The sequence below is a fragment of the Tauraco erythrolophus genome, chromosome 22 (assembly GCF_009769465.1).
Source record: "Tauraco erythrolophus isolate bTauEry1 chromosome 22, bTauEry1.pri, whole genome shotgun sequence".
In the NCBI taxonomy this organism is placed as follows: domain Eukaryota; kingdom Metazoa; phylum Chordata; class Aves; order Musophagiformes; family Musophagidae; genus Tauraco; species Tauraco erythrolophus.
The window spans coordinates 12194107-12218567 of NC_141486.1; the positions used below are offsets into that span (position 1 = coordinate 12194107).

Below are 24461 nucleotides of genomic sequence, written 5' to 3' on the forward strand. Positions count from 1 at the left end.
AAAAACTCTCCAAGCTGTGCTCCGCTGTCTTTGCTATTGCAAAGTTTTTCACAGTACCTTTGCAGAATCCCTTGCTGCACTTCACGCCCATCGCTTCCCAGTCTAGCCACAAAGGACAGAACAGGTTACTGCCCTCCTCTTTGATTCACCTACAAATTAACATGTTTTCCTCCCTTCTTTATTTCATTCTTCACCCCAGGATTTTTCTTTTTCTTTAGATTAGCAGCAGACTCTTTCAGTCTTGCATCAAAGGCAATGATGTCAACCCCTACAACAACCTTGCTGCTCTCCAGATTATCGTTGATGACCTTCCTTGAGGTAAGGTGCTCAAAACCAAATGCGGGACAGCTGCAGGATTAGTTCATATGATTATGGCTACAGGCCATGCTACTGTTCCAGGTTTTGCTGTGATTTGCTTCATCTGCTAATTTAATAAGCGTGTCCTCAATTTCATCACCAGCATGTGGTAATATTGAGCAGAACCAGACCTCTGCAGAACCTCAGGCCAGGATGTCTTCAGTGCTGCAAGGGGACCCCTTTGGCTCTGGTTAGCCAAGCAGCCTGGCAAACCCTGACCTCTCTGCACCATATTTGCTTAGTTTGTTTTTCAGGCCGTGGTGAGAGAGAGCATCAAATATCTGACTGAAGTCAAGGTAGCTCCCAAAAGCGGTTTGCCCCTAACCCCAAGGACTGTTTCTCAAGACGACGACTAGCTTGGTTTGACACCGTTCGCCCTTCATCAGCCCACAGCAGCTGCTGCCGATCTGCTAGATGTAGTTTATTTCAGAAGGAAGATGGAGGTTACATTGCCCAAATTACAATTATTCAGCTCTGTTTCCACCTGGCATCGCCCACCTTCCAAAGGCTGAAGGACCACAGCTCACGGCTGGCACGGACCACCAGCCAGGAGAAGCCCCCACCCAAGCAGAGGCCGGCAGGCGGATCATTTTCTCCACGGAGTTTAATTTTGCGTGGCACGGGGCTGGCGGCGGCTGCCCCGAGCTGCGGGGCCCGTGGTTGCTGGCACCCAAGGTGGGGCGCGGGGGGTCCCGGGGCGCGCCCGCCGTGCGTGGGGCAGGGTCCGCGGGGCCCGTGCCGCTGCGGGCCGCACCGGGGGGCGGCGGCGGGAGGCACCGCCGCGCGGCCGCCACGGTGAGTGCCCGGGGGGGACGGAGCGGGGTCGCGGTGCCGCCGGTGCGGGGCGGGCTCTGGGCCCGGAGCGGCGGGTGGGCGCGGAGCGGCGGGGGCGGGGGCCTGCGCGGCGGCGGCGGCGGCGAGGGCAGCCCGGGCTGTGCCGTGCTGCGCTGCTGCGGCCGCGGCCCCGCCGCTGCCCGGGCCCGGCACACGCGCTCCGCCGGGTAAGGCTCCGCGCGGGGCCGGGCCGCGGCCTGCCCGCCGCTCCCCGCCCCGCTCCGCCCGGGCCCGCAGGCCGCTCCCCCGCCGCCGCCGCTCCTCCCGCCGGGCCGCGCCGCGCCGGCCCCGCCGGGCGATGAGGAGCTGCTTCTGCCTGCGACGGGGGAGCCGCGACCCGCCGCCCGCTGCACGGGCAACAGTTAAGTGTCCGCGCACCCGCCGCGGCCCCTCGGCGCGGCGCGGCCCGGCGCGGCCGCCGCGCTCCCGGGTGGGGGGCCGGGCCCGGCGGGCGCTCGGGGCTCCTGCGCGGCGACCCGGCGGGGGCGGCGCGTCCGAGAGGGGGGACCGGCCCGGCGGCGAGGGCGCTCCCACGGCCGGGGCGCCGCGGGTGCGGGCTCGGGGGGCCGGCCGGGACCCCCGTCCGCTCGGGGCGGCCCCAGGGCCCCGCTCCGCCGGCCGGGGCAGAGCCCTCCCGGGCCCCCCGGAGCGCCCCGGGTGCCCGCGCGCAGGGGCCGGCGGAGCGCCCCGGGCTCGGGCGGGGCCCTGCCGGTGCCGTGCGTCGTGGGGAGGCCGGGCCTCCGCGGTGCTGCCCGGGCGGCCGCGCTGCGGGGCGGTCCGGGGCTCCCGGCGGGGCCGGGGGCTGCGCTGGGCCGGCGGTCGGTGGCAGGAACAGCTTCAGCGGTCGGCGGTGGGGCGAGGCGCTGGTGACCTTGACCTGCTCAAGAGTTCACTGCAAATGTTGTTAGTGGCTGGTCAGAGAAAACGACATAAAAAGGGTATTTCTCGTGCTCTTTTGCTGCAGTTGTTTACAGAGTGGGTTTACTCGGCTGCCCGTTTTTCTCGGGGTTCTGCGTATCTGGAGGTGACAACGTGGGCGCTCCCCTTGCAGCATGCCCAGAGCGGCGATGCCGAGCTGCCTGTGTCTGTGTACTCACCTCTTGCATTTCTCGTGAGCTTTCACTGTGGTTTCTCGAGAGGTCCTCAAAGATCCACCAGGCTTCAGTGTTTTCTGTGCATTCTCAGAGCTGGGCTGTTCACAGCTTGGTCACGGTAGCGCAAGCAGAGCCCTTCGACTGGAACGGCACAGGCCGGGCTTCAGCTGGGGTTCAGCTTGTTGAGCTAAAACTTACCCTTCTCCATCTTGGGCTTTATTTTAAGTGAGTGCGAACATGCTAATGTATAGCATCATATAGCTATATATGTTATATACCTTAGCGGAACCTGCCCGTCATGTGGCAGGTTGGCAGTGCCATCCCTGTAATTTGTAGCTGAGAGCACCTTAACCGCTAGATTTTCTCAGCGTATTGGGATGAAGGTGTCTTTTGAGCTTCTGGAGGTGTGGGATAAAACACAGAATGCTTTAGTCTTGCAGCGCGTGCTGCCCTGACAAAGCGAACCCCAGGCTCAGGGGTTCCTGTGACCCCCAGGGACTTGTTCACACACGTGTAGGATAGAAACCACCGAACTGACTGTCATTTAAATTTTGCTGCCCTGGTGCATGGTCATCTGTGTACAGAAACCCATTTTGGTTTGAAATAGGGCACTTCACAAATGTGCGACCATAGTTAGAACTGCTGCGAAACAATAGATCTCAATTTCGCTCATTCCTCGACCGAAGTTCCTGTTTCCATGCAGTTCGGTCACAAACTGTAGAGATTTTGCAGCTGATATATCAGGGGCAGCTGTCTCAAAGATGGGAGTCTGGGTGCAGGGGTGATTCCAGACATACCTTCGTTTGGGGTGAAATGTGAAACTGAAATTCTGCCTGCTTGCGATGGAGGCCCCCAGGGCCCTGACCCGGTGTTCTGCCACAGTCTCCTGTTTTTCTGATTGGAACTATGTCCTATTCCATGAACAGAAATAGAAAATTGGCTGGGGCCGTGTCCTGTTCCCGGATGCAGTGGGAGGACTGGGTGCGCGGAGGAGGACGTCAGTGTAACTTCTAAGCAAGCCGCATTGTTGCAGCAGTACCTACTGCCTTTTCAAAATGATGGTGTGATAACCTGAGCGTGCGAGCAAGGGTTTTAGCAGTGTGTCTGCTTTGGTTTGATGGGATTCTTTCCTGCAGGGTGCAGGAACTCAGTGAGGTAGTTGATAATTTTTTTCCAGTTGTGCCTTAGCTCATACGTTCTGCCTGTGGGAAGAGCAAGTCAGTGTCAAAGTGCAGGGCTTGTAGTTGAAGGAAGAAACAATAAGACCATTCTCTCTCCAAGTCCCTCGCTATTTAACTTGCGAACTTGACCCGCTTTGCTGGCAGCGTGATGCTTCTGAAGCAAATACGTCGTCAGGCCTGATCTGATCATGTACCTACCAGCTCTTGAACTTGCCTAACTTGTTGAAAAGGAACGCTGAGAGGGAAAAAACGCTCTACAAACTCACAATAATACATTTATTTATGAAAACGTATTCCTTTGCTATGTGTGTGTCCCAGCCAAAGCCCAGCAGTGCGTGTGGTCAGTCACCTCAGTGGAAGAGTTGAAACGGACAGTGAAGCCAGCAGAAAAGCATGCCTAGGATAAACTGATAAAAGGCAGAGATGAGCTGGCAAGAAAATGGGGGTGAGCGAGTAAAAAGGACATAAACAGACAATCTTGAGGGTGCTGGGAGAAGGGGAGGTGTGTGCGACTGCAGGCATGGGCTGCAAGACAGCCCTCTCCAGGGTCTGGAGCTGCCCTTGGCTTTGCCATCTCTGCAGGGTGCGAGGCAGCTCCCTGGTGCTGCAGTGCCACTTGGCAGAGGGCTTTGTGCTGCCAGGACAACACAGGCCCCGTGTTACACGTCTCCTAGGGAGCAGACCGGTGTGTGTGTTGGAAGTAAGGTATGTCGCAGCAGGAGGACGCGGAGCGGAGCACCGGTGAGCGTTGTGCGGTGACAGATCAAGCTGAGATGCTGCCCGGGCTGTGTGTGCCCCTCCGACTAAATGTCACTGCCTGCTGCCTGCACTCCTCTGCCCGAGCCTGGTGCCTTGTCCTGCAGGCCGGTGGTATCAGGAGCAGCAGGACACTGCATTTCCCAGGACCCCCACGCGTCCTGCCCTGCAGCATGGCTGGTTTGAGGGGGTGGGAAGCGTTCGGGATAAAGCCAGCAGCGTGGCAGCTGCGTGCCAAGAGCGCGTTCTCTGTGTCTTGTCCTGTGGCCATCTTGCCCCTCTGTGCCGCGTGCTGCTTGGGTCCAGTGCCAGCAGGATGCATGGCGACTTTCTCTGGTGGAGGCACATCCTTTCCCCGCTGACTTTGAGCGGCCCCTCAGTGTTTTGAAGCTTCTTCCTGCCCCAGGGCTTGTGTCCGGCTTCCCTCCACCGCCTGCGTGTGCAGGGGGCTGGTGTGGCCCTGCCGCTGAGAAGGGCCTCCGGGGAGCGTGCTCCCGACTAATGGGAAAAATGCTCTTTTGATTGTTTTGGGCTGTTCCCAGAATAACCCTGGAGCAGTGGAGGCCCGTTGGCGGAGCTCAGTGAACGCAGCTCAGCGCAGGATGGTGAAAGGCCTTCTCCTGCTCAACGGGGCTGAGCTCAGCCACCACCACGTTAGCCGGGCACGACGGTCAGGCTCGCGTTGTTTAAAGAGAGCTCCATTAAAATAACAAGCTGTCTAATAGAAGAATTTCTAGAATCCTGCTCCTTAATTTAATCTGTTCTTTCACTGTTTGTTTTTTATTTTTAAGTTCAAAGGTGCAATAGAAAAGAAACCAAACTTTGCAGAGCCCCGGGGGAGAAGCACGGTGTAGCTAACGGTCTGTGCGATGGCCCGGCCGGAGGCTGCCCCTGACCTGCGCAGAGTGCACGGAAACGTTTGTCCGAGCGTGCAAACCGACTGCCGCAGCTCCACAGCTGTTCCAGATGCATCCTCGACGCCGCCTGCCCCAATGGCTGCCCCAGGCCTTCTCAGTGGGACGGGCTGCGCTGCCCAGAGCTTTGCCGTCTGGGCAGAGGCTCTGCCCGCCCGTGCCCACGGGCTGAGCGCCGGTGCCAGGCTCGCCCGGCGGTGGGCGCAGGGAGTGCGGCGGGGCCCCGCTCCGGGCCTTACCCCGCGGCTTCCGCCCTCGCGAGGCGGAAGGCCCCGTTCACCACCGCCGCCATAGCAGGGCTTTGTGCGAGCCGGCACAACTGAGGATTGATGCTGCGTCGCCTCCCCTGCCGCTCCCACAAAGGTCCCTTCTTCCTCCCACTGTGGCTGCGGGTCCGGCTGGCAGCACCGCGCTGCGGCTGAGGCACCCGCCCCCTTCCTGCGGTGGTGCCGAGACCCCCTGGGCCCCGTCCTTGGCCTCTGCCGGCCACCCCTGCTGCTGGGGCTCCTGCCCCGGTGCAGTGAGCCAGGGCGTGGGCACGCATTAGCCCCATCTGTGCCATAACTGCTGTGGAAGAGGAGGGAGTGCCAAGGGCTCCCTGCCTGCCGGGGCTCTCCTAGGGCCTGGGAGGGGACACAGCCCCTCCGCTTCCCTGCGCGGTGAGGTGCTGGTGCCATCCCAGCCGCCCTTGCTCCCTTGCCACTATGGAGCAAGTCGACGCTTCGTTGGGGCGGGTTTGGTGGAGGCTGGAGGTGCCAGGGGAGTGGATCCGCTTCCCCACGGCACAGCTCAGCTGTGCTGGAACCTGCCGTGCGGTGTTCTCAGTGCGCTGGGGAGTATCATCCATTCCCTGGATTTCAGTTCAAAACAGCCAAAGAGGAGCTTGTATCAGCTTTCGTTATCTGCCAGCTCCTCCCGACGCGTAATAACAAGTCATTGCGTTACTGGGAGTGAGTTGGGAAAGCTTCAGAGAACGTGCATCTGTGCGAAGAGCAGATTGTAAGTTCTTTGTTAAATTCACGCTACGTTTGCTCAGTACTGTGTGTTTCAGGCAGCAGGTTCTGGATTATTTGCAAGGCACCTGGATGAGCTGGTGGAGCAGCGCAGACGGCAGTGCGGGGCTTGTCTGGGCTGTGCCAGGTGTCACCAGCTGCAGGGCTGCCTGCTCCTCGCCAGCCCCATGGCCAGGGAGCCCGTCGGGAGGGGAGGCTGAGCCCCTGCGCCCCGGGGTGCCCTTCTGGTTGTGCTTTGGAGTCTGAAAACTGTGAAGGGAGCAAAGCGGGTCCGCTCTGCTCTGTGCCTGCTGGATGGCTGCCTGGGTGCCAGAGCAGAGCTCTCTCCGGGGTTTGGTTCATTGGCAATAGTGTTTTTGCCGTTACTGGTCACCAGCTTCTGTTGCTTTGGACTCCTCAGGTAGTCTGGCTCTTGGAGTGACATTATTATTATTTACATAGGGCCCCGACTTGCTCTTTTTTATTGCCTGCAGCACGATGTTTGTTCAGACTGGGCATTGTGAAGTGTAAACCCAGGTCCCACTGGCACCAGCACTCACCTCTGCCTTTTCTAGAAGCAGTAAGTAACCAGCTGTCTCCATGGCCTAGAAACGCTGGGATTTAATTGCTCTGAGGAGGGAATTGAATTAGGTAGCTCTGGTTCACGGCTTGTCTGGCTGCGCAGCAGTGATGCTTGTTTACACAAAGCACTGCCCTTTTATCTCGGGGTGCGTGGGGGGCGGTTTCCTGGGGCATTCCTGCCTGAAAGCCAGAGAAGACTTGCCCTGACTGGCTGCCTCTGCAGGAGACCACATGCTGAGGCAGCGGCACCTTTTCCTGTCCTCCTCCTCAGCGAGTTGTTTCAGCAGCTCTCTTGTCTTCTCCTTCTGCTTCCTGCAACAGCATCTCTCCAGAATTGGTTGGTCTTACCTGCTTCTGTCTCCCTTTGCGTATCTCCCTCCCTTGAAGTACTCAGTGATGTCTCCCTTCTCCTGGAAGATGCTCGGGCCTCTTCACAGGCTCTGTCTGCTTTGCATCAGACCATCCTGTGCTGCTTCATCTGTGTTCCCCCGGTGTCGAGGCTCTCTGCAGCGAGCGCGGTTTTGCATACAGCGCCAGATACATCTGTGCTGCTACATGAAAATGGTCTGGTTCAGGAGGGTGCGATGGGACCAAGGAGTCGCGGGGAAACCCGCAGTGTGTCTAACCCATAACAGATGGGGAACCTCCCAAAGAAACCATTAGGAGCAGACTTCTTGCTGCCTAAAATGGCAGAGCTGCTTCAACCAGCCTGACTCAGGGATGAAATTTGCTCTCTGTTTGGGAGGGAAGGGAATAAGCTTGGGTTTTCCCATCGTCGTCAGATGGAGATCAGCCCATGCTGAGTATCCTGGAAATAACAAAATTAATCTCAGAAGACAGAATTCCAAACCTATTGGGCATTGCACAAACGTACCCTCTTATCAAAAGCAAATGAAAGTGCAGAAGGTGTGTCTGGCCTAATCCCGTGTTGAACTTGGCAGTCCGTGGTGTGTCAGCACAGGCACTGTGGCATGCATGCAGGCGCTCGGTGCTCTCTGTCTTCTGCTGGGGTGTACTGCCGAGCAGCCCTTTAATTCTGCTCCTTTCTTTCAGGATCAGTCCATAATGCCTGAAGTGCGAGACCTCTCAGATGCCTTGCCCGACTTGCCGATGGATCCCATCACGGGTGTTGGTGTACTTGCATCCCGGAACCGAGCACCCACCGGTTATGATGTAGTAAGTAAAGCTGTTTCAGCTGCCGTTGCTGATGCTTTGGCTCTGCACTAATGAGGCACTCTGCCAGAGAGGGCTTGCCTTCAGCCGTGTGCTTTAAGAAGTAATTTGATATCCAGCTGCCCACCTCTCAGCCCACAGCACTTAGTGCTTTCCCTCAGTGGGGGTTTGTGGGTGCAATTGTGCTACTTCATCTGTGCCACTCCAGAGGAGCATAATTACCTGGAGGAGGGGTTTTCAGAAACATCTGGCCACTGTGGCATGCAAATTTAATAATCCTCGTAACATTCATCCTGAAGGAGTCCTAAGTATTGCACAAATTATATCTCTGAATAAATGGATCCCGCATCAGCTGTTTAATCCCACATATCAGCACTGTGCAATGATGATGAGAAGCTCCAGAATGGGAAGCAGAGTTTCGCATCCAGCTTGAAATTGCAAGGATGATTTTGATGGACAGAATGCAAACCTCTAAACTAAGCTTTGGCAGGAGGCTGGGCAGCAGAAAAACGCAGCTGGATACAGCAGAGATGAATATGTGAATGGATAAAGGGAGGTCACTGTTTAACAGCTGCTCGTTCCTTGGGTTAGTTGCTGTGTAACCAACAGCGTGATTTTTCTCTCTATAGATTAGAGTCCCAAACAGTGAGATATAAAATACTGACCTTGCAGAACTCTATATGGAAAGACTTGGCCTATAGTCCATCTGCTCACTTTTCTGTGTATCCTGCTCCAGCTGTGCTACATCACACCTTGGGTTTCCAGAGTCACGCAGCTTGCGTGGTCAGGGGTGGAACCCAGTCGGCTTGAGGCTTTGCTCTCACCTTTCCAGCTCTGCATCGTTGCATACCCTGCTCAGTGTGAGAAGGAAGAAAACAGATCAGGCTGAAGTAAGGACACAAGGGAGGGAGTTGTGAAAAGGCTTCTTAACGACCTGGAAGGTTTTTGCATTTGCTGCATTTTTCTGAGTGCTCATTACCTGTGTGAGCCAGGCTGTGTAATTAGCTGCTTGGCCTGATAAAGGAGCACAGGACAATGTGAGAGTTGCAATAACAGAATCGCGTTCTGCCTAAATGCCTGGGCTGAGAGAGCGCTCACCCCAGATAGCCTGTCTGTGGTTTAATAGGGAGCTTCTGCGCTAACGCAGTTTGCACTAAACAAGATAAAAGAGTCTTCCTGTGGCTTAATCCAATTACGGTGGTGGTGTAATAATGCTTGCGAATGTGGGTCGCTCTCTCCTGGGGGGTGCAGAGAGGAGGCTGCCTTTGCCCTGGTCCTCCTGCCTCCCTCTGTTTACAAGGAGCTGTCCTTGTCCTGCTGCCCCGGGGCCAGCAGTCCGTGGGGCAGGCAGCGGGGCGTGCAGCAGGCTGCAGGATGTGCAGCAGGCTGCAGGATATGCCAGCTGTCTGCACTTGTCTTACCCTAAGTGTGGCTTCCACACGCCTACTCCTTCAGCCTCGTGCGTGGCAAATCAGCAGTCTGGCTCTGTGCCTGGGTGCTGTGAGCCGCGGTCAGTGTCCTTTGCACCGTGGAGCACCTGCTGTGGTGGGACTGCTCTGGGTGCCACCCTCATGTGACAGGATGTCCTAGTGCCCAAAGCCACGGGATGGTGGCATGCAGGGCTGTGCTTTTCTTGCCTAGATGTCTGGGAAGGTGGCTTCTCTGAGTTGGAGCTTTGGAGCAGGATGTGGTATGTGGGGCTGCCACTTCCCCGGGGCCTCTCTGGAGCCCAGAATGCCCTATCTGAAGGCACGAAGCTGTGTGTGCAGAAGGGCACTTCAGTGCAGTGGAGAAAGTCACGTTCTGAGATGTGGGCGGTGTGCAGGCTTGGGCAGTCTCAGGCTCTGTGTTTCTCCAGATATGCAGTTTCCCTAATGAGACACTGACAGTTGATGTTGCTTGAGGGTGTAAAGCCTTGATGAAGGCAGCTGTGGCAGCTCCATCCTAAAGCCCTCACAGTTAAAGGTTCAAACTGCAGCTTGAAAAGCCAAAGCATGAACACCAGTTTATCTTGGGATGATGTTGTAGTCCCCTGAGGGATCTGACAGCTTCGCCTTTTGTTACAGCATCCTGCAGCATTCAGTTCCACAGGTGGATTCAGAGTTGCGTGAGAAAGTATTTCCTCTTTTTAGGGATAAATTAACGTCATATAGTTTCACTGACGGTTTTGGGTTTTGTGATGGTCAAGTACCCACTTCTCTCTTTCTGTGGTATTTATAGGCTTTACACAGTTTCCCTTTCGTTCACGTCCTTTCTCCAGTAAACAGCTGTTGCCATGTTTTCCGTCCTTTTCCCTTGGCTCCAACAAGCAAAGGCACGGGTGCTTTCAGCCCTAGTGTAAGTTAAATGCCCAGGGCATGTCCTGGTCTGTTTCCCGGGTTCGGCATAGTGCCTGGCTGGAGGTGGTGGTATGGCAGAGCCCAGGGTACCAGGCCTGGGGGGATCTTGGCGAATGTGTCAGAGATCTTTTTCCCTCGGTAGTTTTTTAATTACTCAAATCTCCAGTGGCTCTGTGTCTGCTTAGAAAACAGCTACTGACAGTTGAAATGACCAGGCAGGGCTTCGAACAGCTGAAGCATCGAAGACCTGATTTTGCCAGAATGTATGGAGTATGTCTGAACTGAGATTCCTGAAAACCTGCCCAAACTGGCAAGACTGAGCGTATGGGTGGGGAGGAAAGGGAGGAGAGGTGGGTGGCCAGGAGCCTGGGGTAGGAGAGAGGTGTGGTACCCGCGCAGCTGCGTTCCTTGCTGCGGGCTGAATGCCAGCTCCACGGTGGGGTTTGCTCTGGGGTGAGAGCCTGAGCATGCTGCTCAGCCAGGGCCGTGCTGGAGCAAGGACAACCTGGTGCACCACTGGCGAGCAGACCTACCTGTGGGCAAATGGTTTAGTGGGCTGTATTCCAAAGGCCTGTCCTGTGGCTGCAGTAACCCCTACTGACTGCTGGGCAGCAGGTAGGTCACCCTGCGTCTGGAGGGGTGGGCTGGGAACACCTTCCTTCCAGGGTGTCACTCTATCGAATTCATGTGTTTGTAGCATGTGCTTGACGAGTGTCTTCCCCGAGTTCCATGAGGAAAAGGGCCGTTCCTTCTGCCTGGGTGCCCAGTGCTGGGTGCTGTCCTCAGTCCCGCATGTTCCTTGCCTCTTGGCCAAGTGGAAGCCTTGGTGAGCTGGGGCTGCACAGCGCCTGTCCTGCTGGACAGGTCTGCCCCGGCCGGCTCCCTGCCCGCGCTGCCGAGGGCACGCTGCCATGGTGAAACAGCGCTGCTCAGGCACAGCTCTGCTGCCAGAGGTGGTGGGGATCCTCCTTGCCTGCAGGAGCCCAGCAGATGATGTAAGAAGTTTCCTGTTTACATTGCTCTGTTTTCTTTCCCCATGAGTTTTCTGACAAGTTAATGCATGCTTACATTCTCCTGGCTTGGATAGAGCCTTCATCAGGATGATGCGGGGGCAGAGCACTCAGGGTTAATCGCTGGGGATGTCGCCTGCGACTGTTTCGTTTCAGCAGAAGCAGGAATGGTTTTGCTGGTGTTCCCATGGCCCCGGGGCTGGCGAGCTCTTACCCCCAGCTGCTTTTTACTCTGCCACTCACTGCTTGCATCCTCCTGTGAGGCTTCAGGTAGCACGGTGTGGTGTGGCATGGCACGGTGCGGCGTGCCTGGTGCTGCCAAGGCAGACAGCTGGGCAGCGACCAGCAGCTCAGCTGGGCGGGAAGTGTTGGAGGGGCTGGGAGGGACTGCGGGGTCAGCCTGGACTGCTGTGCCTCCCTGGAGATGGGTGCTGCGCGCTGCACCTTGCGCCTCCCCGCAGAGCAGGCTTGGGTCTTTCTGCTGGCTATTTGATGGGTTAGAATGGCAGGGTTGTTCCCAAAAGGGTGTATGGTGGGAGTTGGAGTTTTGGGGTTTTTTCATTGTTAAGTCAAAGTATAACAGTGCTGAGCTTCCCTTCCTCTGGCGGGGCGGCAGTGCCAGCACCTGGGCCCTTCACACCTCTCAGCCAGCCGTGATCCAGCTGTGCCCTGGGCAGTGAGTTGTAGAGGAGATGATACCATCTCAAGTGATGTACCTCCACCTCAAAAATTATTTGGTATTGTTTTAAGTAATGTACCTAAAACTTTAGGAGGTTAAATAAACAGTTAAATAAACTTTAGGAGGTTAAATTGATGGCAACTTGGAGAGCACCGGTTTTACAGCTGCAGACTGGGTCCATTGCTGCGTGTTGAGTTTTGAGCATCTCTAGTGTGGGAACAAAGAAAACAAAACCAGCCAAGACAAGAAAGACTGAAACATAGAGCTCGAACCATATTAATTACCAAAGTGATTAAATCTGGTTGTAGTCCTTCAGACTGTTTCTAACAAGGGCTGGAGTTCAAACTAAGTGTCCCTATATGTCAACAGTTTTTTTGAAGCAGTCTGTTTCTGAATATCTCTTCACCAAGTCTGACTTACTCAAAGGGGAGGCAGATGCACATAGATTTTGCATGTTCCTAAGCTAGCACTTTAGGAAAGAGTTTAATTCAAGGGATAATAAATAAAACCCCCCAAAATCCTACCAAAATCCTGTTTTAAAATTTTACTATTTAAAAATGATGCATATTTCCTTGCAGAAGCCTGACCACAAGAGCTGTGTGTGTCGTACAAGGGCTTGAGCTGAGCAGGGGCTTGTGAACAGCAGCCGCCGAAACGCCAAGAGCAGCCCAGGCGCTTTGCTGATCCGACAATAAACACGCGCTTCTCTCCCGCACTTCGGATAATTGGAGGGTCTTGTCAGCACACATCTCCTGTGCAGTCTCTGCTCGACAAAACATGGGTGCAAACAGTGACAACAAATGTCAGCTCTTTGTTATCAGGCTGCTCTGGGGCCAAGGTCTTAATTCCATGAGATTAGCCTTGGAAGAGCTGAGCGGAGCGCCGTGCCCCGGCTGAGAGGCATGCGGCAGAAGTTCAGCTGTGCTGCGTAGCTTCAGACCATGCGGGAGCGTCCTGTTGGGAGCCCTCGGTCGGATGTTAGTCTGGTGGGCTGATCTTATTTCTGCTGCCCTTCTTCTGGTGTTCATCTGGTTGTCTCTTCTCTTACTTGACAACAAACCTTTTGGGGCAGGGGCTCTCGCCAGCGGGCAGGGCGAGTGCACGGCTGCCGATAGAGCAGAGCCCTTTCCCCGGACATGGTGCTGCCTCCTGCCCACTCCTTGAATCAGCTCAAAGGAGAGATCTTCTCCTGCCTTTCTCTTCCTGCACGTGTCTCTGTCTCTTTGGTGGAGGGCCCAGGGGCTGTTTCCTTTGCCCTCTGCGCGGTGCGCGCTGCTGGTGCGACTGGACGCAGGGATGCGTTTGCAGCGTGCAGCCTCACACGTGGCACTGCTGCTGAAGCCTGCGGGTGACCAGGGCTTTCCCCAGCTGCCGAAGCAGCTTTTTGGCCTGGGAGCCAGAATTCCTTGGTGGCTTTTCTGTGGAAATAGTACTGAGATCGGGCAGTTTCTGTGCTTTGTCTGCACAGACTCCTCCTTGCAGCTTGCCCCAACGCACCCTTCCCTGTAGGGTGGTAATGAGAGCCTCGATATGCTGACTTTTCCGAACTATTGTTTGGAGACTGTGGCCAAAGTTGCTGCTTCCTTATTAGAATAGCCTTTGTCAGAGCATCTTTAATCAGCGGGCTCCTGGGAGACAGCATTTTTAGAAACTCTTTTTATACCTCCTCTTGGAAGTTCTTTGCACTGCACCTCGTGAAGAAACTAATGAGATGCTGTGAGAGTTCGGGCTGCCGTTAATTAGGAGAGGTCTGAGGAAGAAGTACTGCATGTATATTAACTTTATCTTGGCTTACATGTCTCCTCTCTCCCTCTGTCTCTTCTTTCCAGGTTGCACAAACAGCAGATGGCTTGGATGCTGACCTCTGGAAAGATGGCTTATTTAAATCCAAGGTCACGCGATACCTGTGCTTCACGAGATCATTTTCAAAAGAAAATGTAAGTCCGTTTGAGTGTCTGCATGATTTGCATCTGTGCCTGGTATGCTCTTACCCATAAGATGATTCATTTTATGGAGCCAATTATAATTCAAGCAGGCATTTCACTGAGTTTGGGTGAGTCAGGAGGCAAGCTGCAATGCATATTTGCATTTTGTCAATGTTCTTCATGGAAAGAAATCACCGGCAAAACCTGCAATAAAAGCAGCAGAAAAGGGAATGCTTGCATTTCAGTGCTCGTGTTTCCTTGCTACATTTGCTAGCCTAGCAACGAGCACTGGATGAGCATGACCCTGATGAATTTCTAACTCTAATTACTTAGAGAAGCAAATGCTCCAGGTAGCGTTGATGAAGGAAGTGTTAGCTTCTGAATCCAGAGGCATCCTAGATATTTTCTTGCAGGATTAGCTTTTCTTTCTTTGTTTTTGGTGCTGATTCTTGAAAATTTGCCCATGTTGTGCATTTGCTACCATGTTCTTGTAATCTTCTAGTATGGCTATTAAGCATAAGTTAATTTCTGATTAGAGGCAGTTGTCTGCCCACATCTTCTGTGGAGGAGAGGAGGTCACGTGCAGTGACAGCCTGATGCCTTCTGTAGTGTTTTTGGTTGAGGCCAGTGTGAAAACTTCCTTTTTTCTGGAGGAACTATTTAATTCCACAATGAATGCACTCCATCTAGTGGGTAATCCTGCTTTTCGTCGTGTTTTGGATATTCACAGCGACTCAGTTGTCAGGGTTTGGAGATACCATTTTGTGCTCGTGCTTTCACCAACGACGGGAACAGAAAAGCAACTGTGACTTCAGAGGCTGATCGCGGGTCCTGACAGGAACGCCAAGGGCTGCCAATTTCCAGCATTTGGCCTTTGTTCCATCCACTTCCCTGCCTGCCTCTAGATTAAAATAAAGGTCCAGTGTTACGAGAAAATATCACCTCCTGGGCTGGATGATTAATAATTGTGCTTTTCATCCTGGAGTACCTGCAGTAGCAGGAATAATAGCCCCAGAAAAGGCAGGGAGGGTGTTAAGCAGAAAGATTTGTGATGATTCGAGTGTTAAGTTTATCTGTGGCTACCTTAAATGCGAGGTTGTCAGAAATAATTACAGGATAGGAGCAACTGCTGGCTACCAGAGACAGTGTAAATACCCTCGGTCGGTGCCTGTTGGGCTTTTGGCAGGAATCCCCTGCTCAGCACGGTTTGGGAATATGTTCCTCATGTTGATGAGGAGTGAATCGAAGGGATCGGGGGGAGGACTGCTGGTCCCAGCTGCACAGCAGCCTGGCGTGCGAGGCCTGGCACGAGTCGCTGCGTGCTGTGTGCGGGTTGTCTCGAGCCCCACGTCAGTGGCACGTTGGGCGTGCAGGCACCTCTGGGCAGCAGCCGCAGGCGGTGCTGCCCGTGCCCAGAGGCTGCCATGGAGCCGATGCTCCTGCAGTCTGCCATGGCTGTACCCGAGGGACGGCGGGAGCACCCTCTCTTCTCACAGAGTGGATTCCTGAGGCCGGTCAGCCTCCGCTGCCTGTCTGAGCAGGCCCATGCTGGACAGGACATGCATCCGTACCGCTTGAGGCCGTGGGCTTCACGTGTGCCTCATGAGGCAGAGCCCAGACCGGTAGGCACTGGCATGTCTGCCAGCCCTGGTAAGCACGCAGAGCTCATCAGCGTTCCTGGCCTCCGGCTGCAGGATGGCTGGAAGCGGGCTGATGGGCTGGGGGGAGGAGGGGACCCGAGCGGTGGGGGAACACCCTTCTCCCCTCGTGCAGGGAGCGGCATCCTTGCCCACTTAGCCCAGAAAGAGCTTTCCCTCTCCTCTCAGTCCACTCCAGCCATGCAGGGCTATGATGTGCTGCCCAACTGGGGACCTCCGAGGGTTGGAAGGCCTCGGTCCTCCCTGGCATCAGTGACCTGGAGCTCTCACCCGAGAGGCAGAGGCTCCTCTGCCTGGATGTTGATGTCTTGCTGCGCTTTGGGTTGAAAGTTTTACTGCTCAGGGCTTCTTGTTTTTAACAAAACACTGGGAACGGTTTGTCCTGAAGAACACATTGTAGTTAGCAGAGATAAAGCACCTCACATACCTGGTTTATAACAGAGATGGTCCGTGATGTCTCTTTATCAAAATCGTCATTCTTACCAGCTTGCAGTATTTGACAGATTCTGAGGACCTTGCTGGTATTCGAGTGTTGTGGTGAGGAGGCCCCGAATGGTGCAGCTCCCGAGCGGGGAGGCTGTGTGCCCTTTTCTGCTGTGCACGTGGCGGAGCGTCAGTGCTGACTCCCAGTGCTGCAGCAGCTAACGAACTTATCGGAGGCATCTCTGCTCGCTGTCTGCTGCTGATGGAGGGATGATCGTTGGTTCAGCTGAAAGTTGCACGCTGATGTAACACAGCCAGACAGTTTGGATAAATAAAACATGAAAGATGAATCAGCAGCGACCACTTCATCTACTGTTTGCTGTGCCAGAACCATGTTAACTGATAACATTCAGGCTTTGCAGCATCCAGCATTCCTTGCTGAGATGCCCTGGCCAAAGAGGGGATGGGGGCATGTGGGAGCTGCCCGACCTTGGCCACTTTGCATGAGCAAAGGACCTGTGCCACGCTTGTGTGTGGTGGGACAGGGCTGCAGGCGTGGTGGCCCTCCTGGTAAGGAGTTGATCGTGAAATGCAGAACCTCCAAAACATAAACTCAGACCTGATCTCCCCTTGTTTCAGAGGCTGCAAATTTAAATATGGTTTAAAATATTTCAGTGTAATAATCAGAGAGCAGAGGTTTGCCTGAAATACTCTGCCAGATAAAAAGTAAAGGAGGTACTTAGCAACCAGTAACAGTAAAACACACTGATGTGGTTTGATGGCTTAGGATGAAATTTTAATTGTTCTATATTGCGTTTCTGTTTATAAAGGCTGTGCAGTAACTAAAGTGTGTTTTTTCTTCCATACGTGAATCCAAATTATTGGCAGCGATGCTGGCTTTAACGAGAACTGCAAAGAAAATCTGGTCTCTAAACAATTGTGGAGGCTGTCATTCTCAATTGTGTTTTGAGCTCTTCAAGCCTTGATTAATAGGATAAGGCATCAGTTCAGAATTCATATGGACTCCAAATGAAGTTCTTCATTCCAAATGGCCTGCTCTTCTGGAGTGTGCTGTGTTTGGAGCTAGAACCATGTCTATTCAGTACTAATTAGCTAATGCATGTAATGACTTTGGCTGTGTCTGCATGAACCATCTTCCCGTAATGCTTTCTGCTGTAACTGTCACAGAAATGTCATGTTGCTGTTGTAGATGTGGAGTGTGTGAGAACTAAGGTGACTCACTTAGTGGATGAGTTGGTGGAGGTAATACTTTCAACTGCCGTGTTTCCAAAGGGAAGAATTTGATTCTGTTTCCAAGGATTTAGAAGTATGGCAGTGGATGAGGTGTGAGAATCTGTAAGTGCTGACAGTTGTCTGGTATCTCCTAGTCAATCATGGTGTAGTTCCTGCAGAAGGAACAGTTGCAAGTGTTGGCCTGATACCTCCTTACCGTTTTTGAAGTTGGTGGTCTGATACCATGACAAGGCGTCTTGGGGTTCAGCAGGCGAGGAAAGCTGGATTTGAATTTGGTGATATTGTCATAATCAACTGTTTCTATTCTCTCTCCAAAGAGTCATTTAGGCAACGTCTTGGTTGATATGAAGCTCATTGATATCAAGGACACTTTACCCGTGGGCTTCATCCCCATCCAGGAGACCATCGATACACGTAAGTTGGCATCTGTTCTCTGGTCCCATGCCTTGGGAGCAGCTGCTGCACTGGTGCCAGCGTGTCCAGGCGATGGAGGGCTGTGTCCAGGCACAGGGATGCTCTCAGTGCTGCTGCTCTCTGGGGTTACATGAGCATGTTTAGGGGCAGCTCTGCACTGCAATGAGACAGCCTTTGATTTTCCAGTACTCTTCAGGCTTTTTCACACTGCTGCCTGCCTGACTCACCAGTTCTCCTGCTAGAGCAGCACAGCTCCAGGGCGGGATGGAATACTTCATGCTTTCCTTTTGCAAGGGTGGACAAGGGTAGTGGGAGCAGAGCTGCTGTGCCGAGGGATGTTCACAAATGGATACCGAAAGAAAAGGCTTGTGCTTGTGGTTCTGGGTTCATGGCTTTACACCTCCCTCCATGAACAAATGCAGGCCCTTGTGCTTGGTGAGAGAAGGCCCAAGTGAAATGTCCAGGGAAAATACCATCCTCGTTTCTGCAAGACAGAAACGGCTTTGCTGCAGCATTTAAACCAGCAGTTCCCAACCAGTGTATTGGGAGAGCTGGAGCCGTGTCTGGTCGCCGCTCGGCAGCAGGCATCAAGCGCGTCGGGCTCACGGTGCGGAGGTGGCTGGACGAGCCCCCGGGGAGCCGAGCGTGGAAGGGCTGCAGGACACCGTGTTGGTGCTGAGCGTGCAGCTACTGCGCGAGAGCAGGGCTGGCACCAGTGCTCGTCAGTAACGAAATCCAGCCTGGTTATGAGTAGGAAGGAGTTACGTGAGCCTGCCTTTTCATCCAGATCTGCAGCAGATGAGGATGGTTTGTCAGTCACTACTGACCTGGTTCTGATGTGAACCCGTGACCTAGAATCGAAAGGCTCTGCAGCCCGTTTCCCATTCCCCTGGGTCACCCCCTTTCCCTGGAGAGTTCCTGGGTGCATGTGACACGGGGGAGAGTTGGCTTATCCTGCTCACCCTTGGGGCTGCCAGACATTTACCGTGTGCTGCTGTAATTTTTGTGAAAATCCTGGTGGAAAGGTGGAAGGAGACTTTGTGATTAATTTAAAATGCATTGGATTGCAACCCATCCAATCTTCAAAGCAGAGGCACTGTCTGTATTAACGAAGTGGTGCATGTCCCTGCCTCTGTTAGCATGAATGAACGCATTTCGATTGACTGTTTATAATATGTTTGCTTAAAATTAACTCTGGTTAAATATGTGTAATTAATGAATCCAGCCCCTAAACCAAGTTTGCTATAGACTGCAGGCTCTAGCCAAGTGTGAAAGAGACCGAAGACAAAAGCAAATAGTCAGCTTTTTACTTACTGTGGAAGTCAAATAAGAGGCACTGATTTTGTTCAGAGTTAAATTTGTGGTTATGTGTGTTTCTGTGCTCTTTAAGAGTGACAGTTGACTTGTAGTACTGTATTTCATATAGTACTCTCTACGAGGTTCTGAGAAAGTTTTCAGATGTGGAAGCCTTGAACTCTGGGCTCCTAAAATCTGGTTTAGGCATTTCAAAGAAAAGCCTTAGTTTTGCAAAGCAGGAGGAGACTAGACTTCAGGGATACGGGTATTTAACATCTCTGACAAGCAGCGCTGAAGCTGCAAAGCTGCACGCACAGATGCTGCGTTGTGACGCACCTCGCGCTGCCTGTGCGGTTAGTGGTGCTGGTGTGACAGCACGTTTCGGAGGCCGGGATGGATGGCTTTCTCCAAGGTGTGGATTACAAAGCAGGAGGAGCCTATAGAGACAGGGCTGCTTGCCATCTGTTGAAGTGAGAGCGTGTTTTTAAGCTGGAGCATATTTATTCATATTAAACTGAAAGGTTTTATTTTGCAGGCACTTGTTCGTAGCTGTTGGTTGTTTCCAGATTTTCATTCAGTGCCTGCGCTTTAGATTTTCAGTTTATCCATAGGCTTCTGTCATGTCTTTCAAGTGCCTGCATTCACAAACAAAAACCTGACCTTGCTCACACTGAGACTCTCGCCGATGCTTCAGGGTGAGAGCGTGATGGTTTCCCAGCACCACAAAGGGGTACCTGTGTGCCAGTACCACCCGTTGTCCTGTGAGTGACCCGTGGCTGGGTGTGGGTTGTACCTGCAGACAGACAGCATGCATGTACATGAATTCGTGATACAGATAAGCCTTAACTCTGATGGGCTTGAGTTCTTCTTGATGGATAACATGGAAACAAGAGAAATCTCTCTGCGGTGCATAGCAGGAAAGGGCCATGCAGGAGGTTATCCACGCTCTGAGCACAGGTCAGTGCAGCAGTTGCCCCGTAGGAGGTCCTGGCAATTCCTGCTTTGCAAATCTGGTTTATCCCTACGAAGGTACCAGGGCAGACTCAAAGGGAGTATCACTTCAGTGCCTGCTGACTGAGCCGGGAGAGGTCACTAACACCCGGGATGTGTGAGGTTCGGGCAGACAGCTTTTACTGTTAGCCACTCTGCATGGCAGTGGGCTTTTCCGCCTGCTTCTCCTCTTGGTTTGGTTGGCTGTTCGGAAGCACTTGGCAGAAAAAACTGACCAGTTGTGTGGCCTCCAGGTAGTTCCTAGAGGCAGTGCTTGTGGGAGGAATGTTTAGATATGACTATCCAGGCCAGTAAGGCAAACATTACCTTGGAAAGAGAAAGTGCGTGTGGGAAGTATGTGGAAGTGGAAAAATCAGCGGCCGTTTCTGTTCTGTGGTGCAGTACTGTGGCGTACATGATGTCTTATCTTCTCTGCAGAGGGTAGCAGGGAGTATTGGTTTATCGCAGTGCCTAATAACAAATCTCACGCAGCGTACAGAGAGCTCCTGATAGAAAATTTCTCCAGTCACTGAATGGCACTGCACTGTCTGGTTTGCTGACATATATCTGTTCCTTGGCTCCAGTTTCTGCCATAATTATCTGCCTAATATCTGGAGAGACAATAAATAACATTTATACCCTAATCTTGCATAAAAACCACCCTGTGTCCTGGGTTGTTTTTGCAGAAGAAATAGCTTTCAGAAAGAAGAGACTGTGCATTAAATTCATCCCTCGAGATTCTACAGAGGCAGCGATCTGTGATATCCGAATCCTGGGTAGATCTAAACAAGCCCCTCCTCAGTACACGTTCATAGGGTAAGTGAACTCCAGAAGCTGTTGTCATAAATTCAGTTGTGCTGAGGCTAAGCACCCTGTTTTCCTATTATAATTACTAAGTAGTAGTTCGTGAGAGCTGAGCTTGTCATTAGAAAGTCTATGTAAGTACAAGTGTTACTGAGTTTGATGTAGGAATTAACTAACCTCTTTTTTCTTTTTTTTCCCAATTAGGCTGGTTCTCACTAATCAAGGTGTTTGTGAACCACATCAGCGCTTGATACTTGTGCACGTGTGCAGCATTTGCTAATAGTGTTAATGTCTTCTGTGTTGGTTACACAGGGAGCTGAACAACATGGGCATTTGGTACCGGATGGGCAGAGTTCCACGCAACCATGAATCTTCGCAGCCTGCGACTCCCCAAGCACCATCTTCCACACCAGCTCCGAACCTGCCCAGGTGAGTTTTCTGCTCTCCAGCCCCTTCTGCTTGATGGTGTGTGATGCAGTTACTAACCTTGCCTGGTGGAATCAAGACCAGGGTACCGCATCGGTGTGCATGATTGTGGTGTGATCTGATACTGAGGGAATGTGTTGTTCTTTCAAGTGTTTGCCTACTGGAAGTTCCTTTGGCTGCTGTTGTTTAAAGATGTGAGAGTAAAGAAGTCAGAAGAAAGAGAAAGCCTGCAGAGGGAGGGGAAAACAGCAAAAACTACACCTCTTCTTTGCTTTAAACTATGGGGCATGTTGTAGTTTGCAGCAGGTACCCATGGGCCACCCTGGAGAGTGGGCCAGAACTGCAGCCAAGCCAATGTCTCTCCTTGACCAAAGGGAGGGAGGAACGTTCATACAGGTTTTAATGCCTAGGGAGGCAAGTTTCGCCTGTTCTCCAGAATCAGTCCACTCATGGTTTGAAGTACTGGCCCTGTTTTTTTTTTCTTGGACCCAACTACTGTGCTGCAGTCTTGCAGCTGTCATTGAGCGTGCAGAGCAGACTGCTCCTGCCACAGAGACTGACAGGAGCAGCACTTCTGGGCAGATGTTGGCATAGTGTCTGTCCAGGTGGTTTTCCCTGTGTTAGAGACAGTATTTGTGTGTGTGTATAGATGTATGCACTGGGGTGTATACTTACTTACAACAGTAGTCCTGTATTGAAAGCTTACTTGTTGGATTTCTTGGGACAACACAAGAGTGTTGTTAAGCAACAAAGCCCCCAGACAGAGGCTAAACTGAGCGCTTTATACTGCTGGTGCTTGGTGTGGAAGCACAGCATCATCCAGCATGAGGTGGGCTCCTGCTGGTGAGCCTCAGTGACGGAACTCTGGGCCAGGCTGTTGCTGAGGGACAGCATGTTCTCTGTGGGTCCCTCTGGGCTTTTGCTTAATTAAGCGAACACGTATTTTGCACCAGGCGTTTGATATGCTGCAGGTACGTTTACAGTATGACAAGAACCGCTGAGAGCTAGAATTTCACAGGAGGCAGCGGAGGCAAGTTCCAGGGGGATCGGTTTGTGAACGAAGGTCATGGTATTGTATGGGTGGAAAATACTCGTGTTCTTCAGAGTCTTGATTTGCAGGTCGTCTTGGAGAGTGACGCTTTCAAACTGCTGTAAGCTATTCCCAAAAAAGCTGTCGGGTATCTTTTTAAGGCAGATGTGTACATTTGAGCCTTCACCCGTGACCCCGACTTAAACCTGCTGTCTTGCGGTGGCTCTGTGAACTCTCCGAAGCGTTTGGGCGTTTCTTTCACTGAGGGTTTTGCTCAGTTGCCTGCCGTGCCGTGGCACGCTGCCTGCTGTCCTCTGCTGTCAGGGGTGCTGCCGGCAGAGATGCCGTCTTGCTTCTCAAACAGAGACGGAGGCAACAGGGATGAAACGCCGACAGTCTTCTGGAGACTTCAGCCTGTCCCACCGGGGGCTGATCCGTTGTTTTGAAGCTCCGCTGGACATAAGCTACATGCTAGCAGAGGCCACGCCAGATCAGAGAAAAAGATGTCTTGATTTTTAGAGCACGGATCTTCATTTTTTTTGTCTGCAAGAAATTCTGCCTGGGCAGATTTCCACAATAAAGAGAAAAAATTATCATAGCGAGAGAATGTCAATGGCAGTCCTTAATCACTAAGTGTGGAAGGGTCACTTTATGGCCAAGCAGGGAAGGCTGCAGAGCAGCGTCAGAGCTGTTGGGAACAGGGCCAAAATTAGAGCTCAGAGCATCAGCGACGGTCTGAAAAGAAGTGTTTACAAGGCTTATATATTTTATAACCTCTTGTTGTACAGTTTATGGTTTACAATGGCTGCAAGGAAATTGGATCAGTTTTGTTTTACTTGCCAAATAAAGCAAATGTCAAAATAGTCAATATAAAATGTATTCTAATTTGGCTGAGTTAAAACAGCCAGTATGCAGTGGAATAATTGAATGTTACATTAATGCCTCCTAGTAAAAACCACCTGTCTGTAGCCAGCTCCACTCTCGTGCCCTGCGTATGATTTACAGGTAACTTTTACACCACCAGCCTGATCATTCAAAGCATCTTTCATGTCTGTTTTTTTACTCTGATTATTTATTATCCAATATATTTTTTAAGAAATAGAAATGTATATAAAGGTGCACCCTGCAAATATTTCATTATTACGGGGAACACATACTACTTGAGAGCCTTCTCTAATACATTATCAGCAATGTGGTAACTTAACACCTAATGTTTGTGGAACACTGTAGTCACAAGTAACCTCTTAGTTTTACGTCACCATAGAGAGATGAGATTACCCCGGTAGCCGGTTTGCTGGTTTATTCCGTGTGGATATATCCTGGCAGGAACAACAGCGAGTTACTCTGATGCTGCTGAGCGCGCTAAGAGAAAGCAGGTGAGCAGTGCCAAACAGAGCACTGTGGAGATCCTGCTGTTAGGCTGGTCAGATGTTTGAGCTATTCTCTTCAGTTGCTGTCTAGCATTATAAAATTATTTTAAATCTGGAGAGTATGCTTGGGTGCTTCAGAGGAATTGCTAACACTGGCTATAAACTAAACCAGTGAAACACACCAGAGAGCTTCGGCACAGCAAAACCTTCCTGCATGGAAGAACTTTTTACTGTGGGAGATGTTTATTTCTGCGCCAGCCGTGTTTCCTCCTGTGATCCCTGATGTAAGTTACTGATGGCAGCGGATGGCGGCACATCGATTTTGTCATGTGTCAGAGGTTTGACCTCCACAGCTTGCTGCACGTCAGCAATGCTGCTTCCGCTGCTCGTGTCGCGGGGTTACGGCTCGCAGTCAGAACTGCACAAGGGGAGGCTTTGTTTGATATTCGTGCTGGACTACATGTGGTATTTTTCAGCCGTTTCTTCTCCTTGGTGTTTCCTAGTGCAGGCATCTGGCTTAATGGTCTCTAGCGGCAGCCCTGGCGCATCCCAGTGAGGATGGCATGCTGTGCCGCGGAGCACAGCCGTGCCATTGTGCACGGCATCAAGCTGCTTTACTGTCTTTTCTCTCCAAACTCTGCGACAGCTTCTTGGCACTAATGGCAGCCCGGAGAAATGCACTTGCAGTTTCCCATCCTAGAAGGCTGCCACTAAAGAACTGCTTTTGTTGCCTCGAGTCACGGGTGGGAGTTTAATGTCACTTTGCTCCGTACCTCTGCTCTGGGTTCAAGGCCCGCGCTCTCCCGTGCTGCGCAGTGGCACCTCTTTCGGGGACAAGCAGGTCATCCTCCCCCGAAGAGGTGCGAGTAGCAGGTAACTCACGTGGCCCTTTGCACGCTCCTGCCTGGCCCAGCCTGCGGTTGGGACTCGGAGAAAAGTAACGTCATGAGTGTTTGAGCA

General features: G+C 52.6%; 1 protein-coding gene across 6 annotated transcripts in view; it reads left to right on the forward strand.

The window, feature by feature from the left end:
* Window positions 1-1489: 1489 nt before the first annotated feature.
* The window catches only part of MVB12B (multivesicular body subunit 12B), a 60742-nt gene continuing 37770 nt past the window's right edge, over window positions 1490-24461 (forward strand). For 2 of the 6 annotated variants that reach the window (XM_086625214.1, XM_086625216.1), the window contains exons 1-5: window positions 7057-7886; window positions 13741-13848; window positions 17489-17585; window positions 20558-20687; window positions 20988-21104. In XM_086625214.1, coding sequence (XP_086481340.1) covers window positions 7686-7886; window positions 13741-13848; window positions 17489-17585; window positions 20558-20687; window positions 20988-21104 — 653 coding nt within the window. In that variant the 5' untranslated portion in view covers window positions 7057-7685. The other 4 variants (XM_086625215.1, XM_086625218.1, XM_086625217.1 and 1 more) reach the window with 4 other exon arrangements.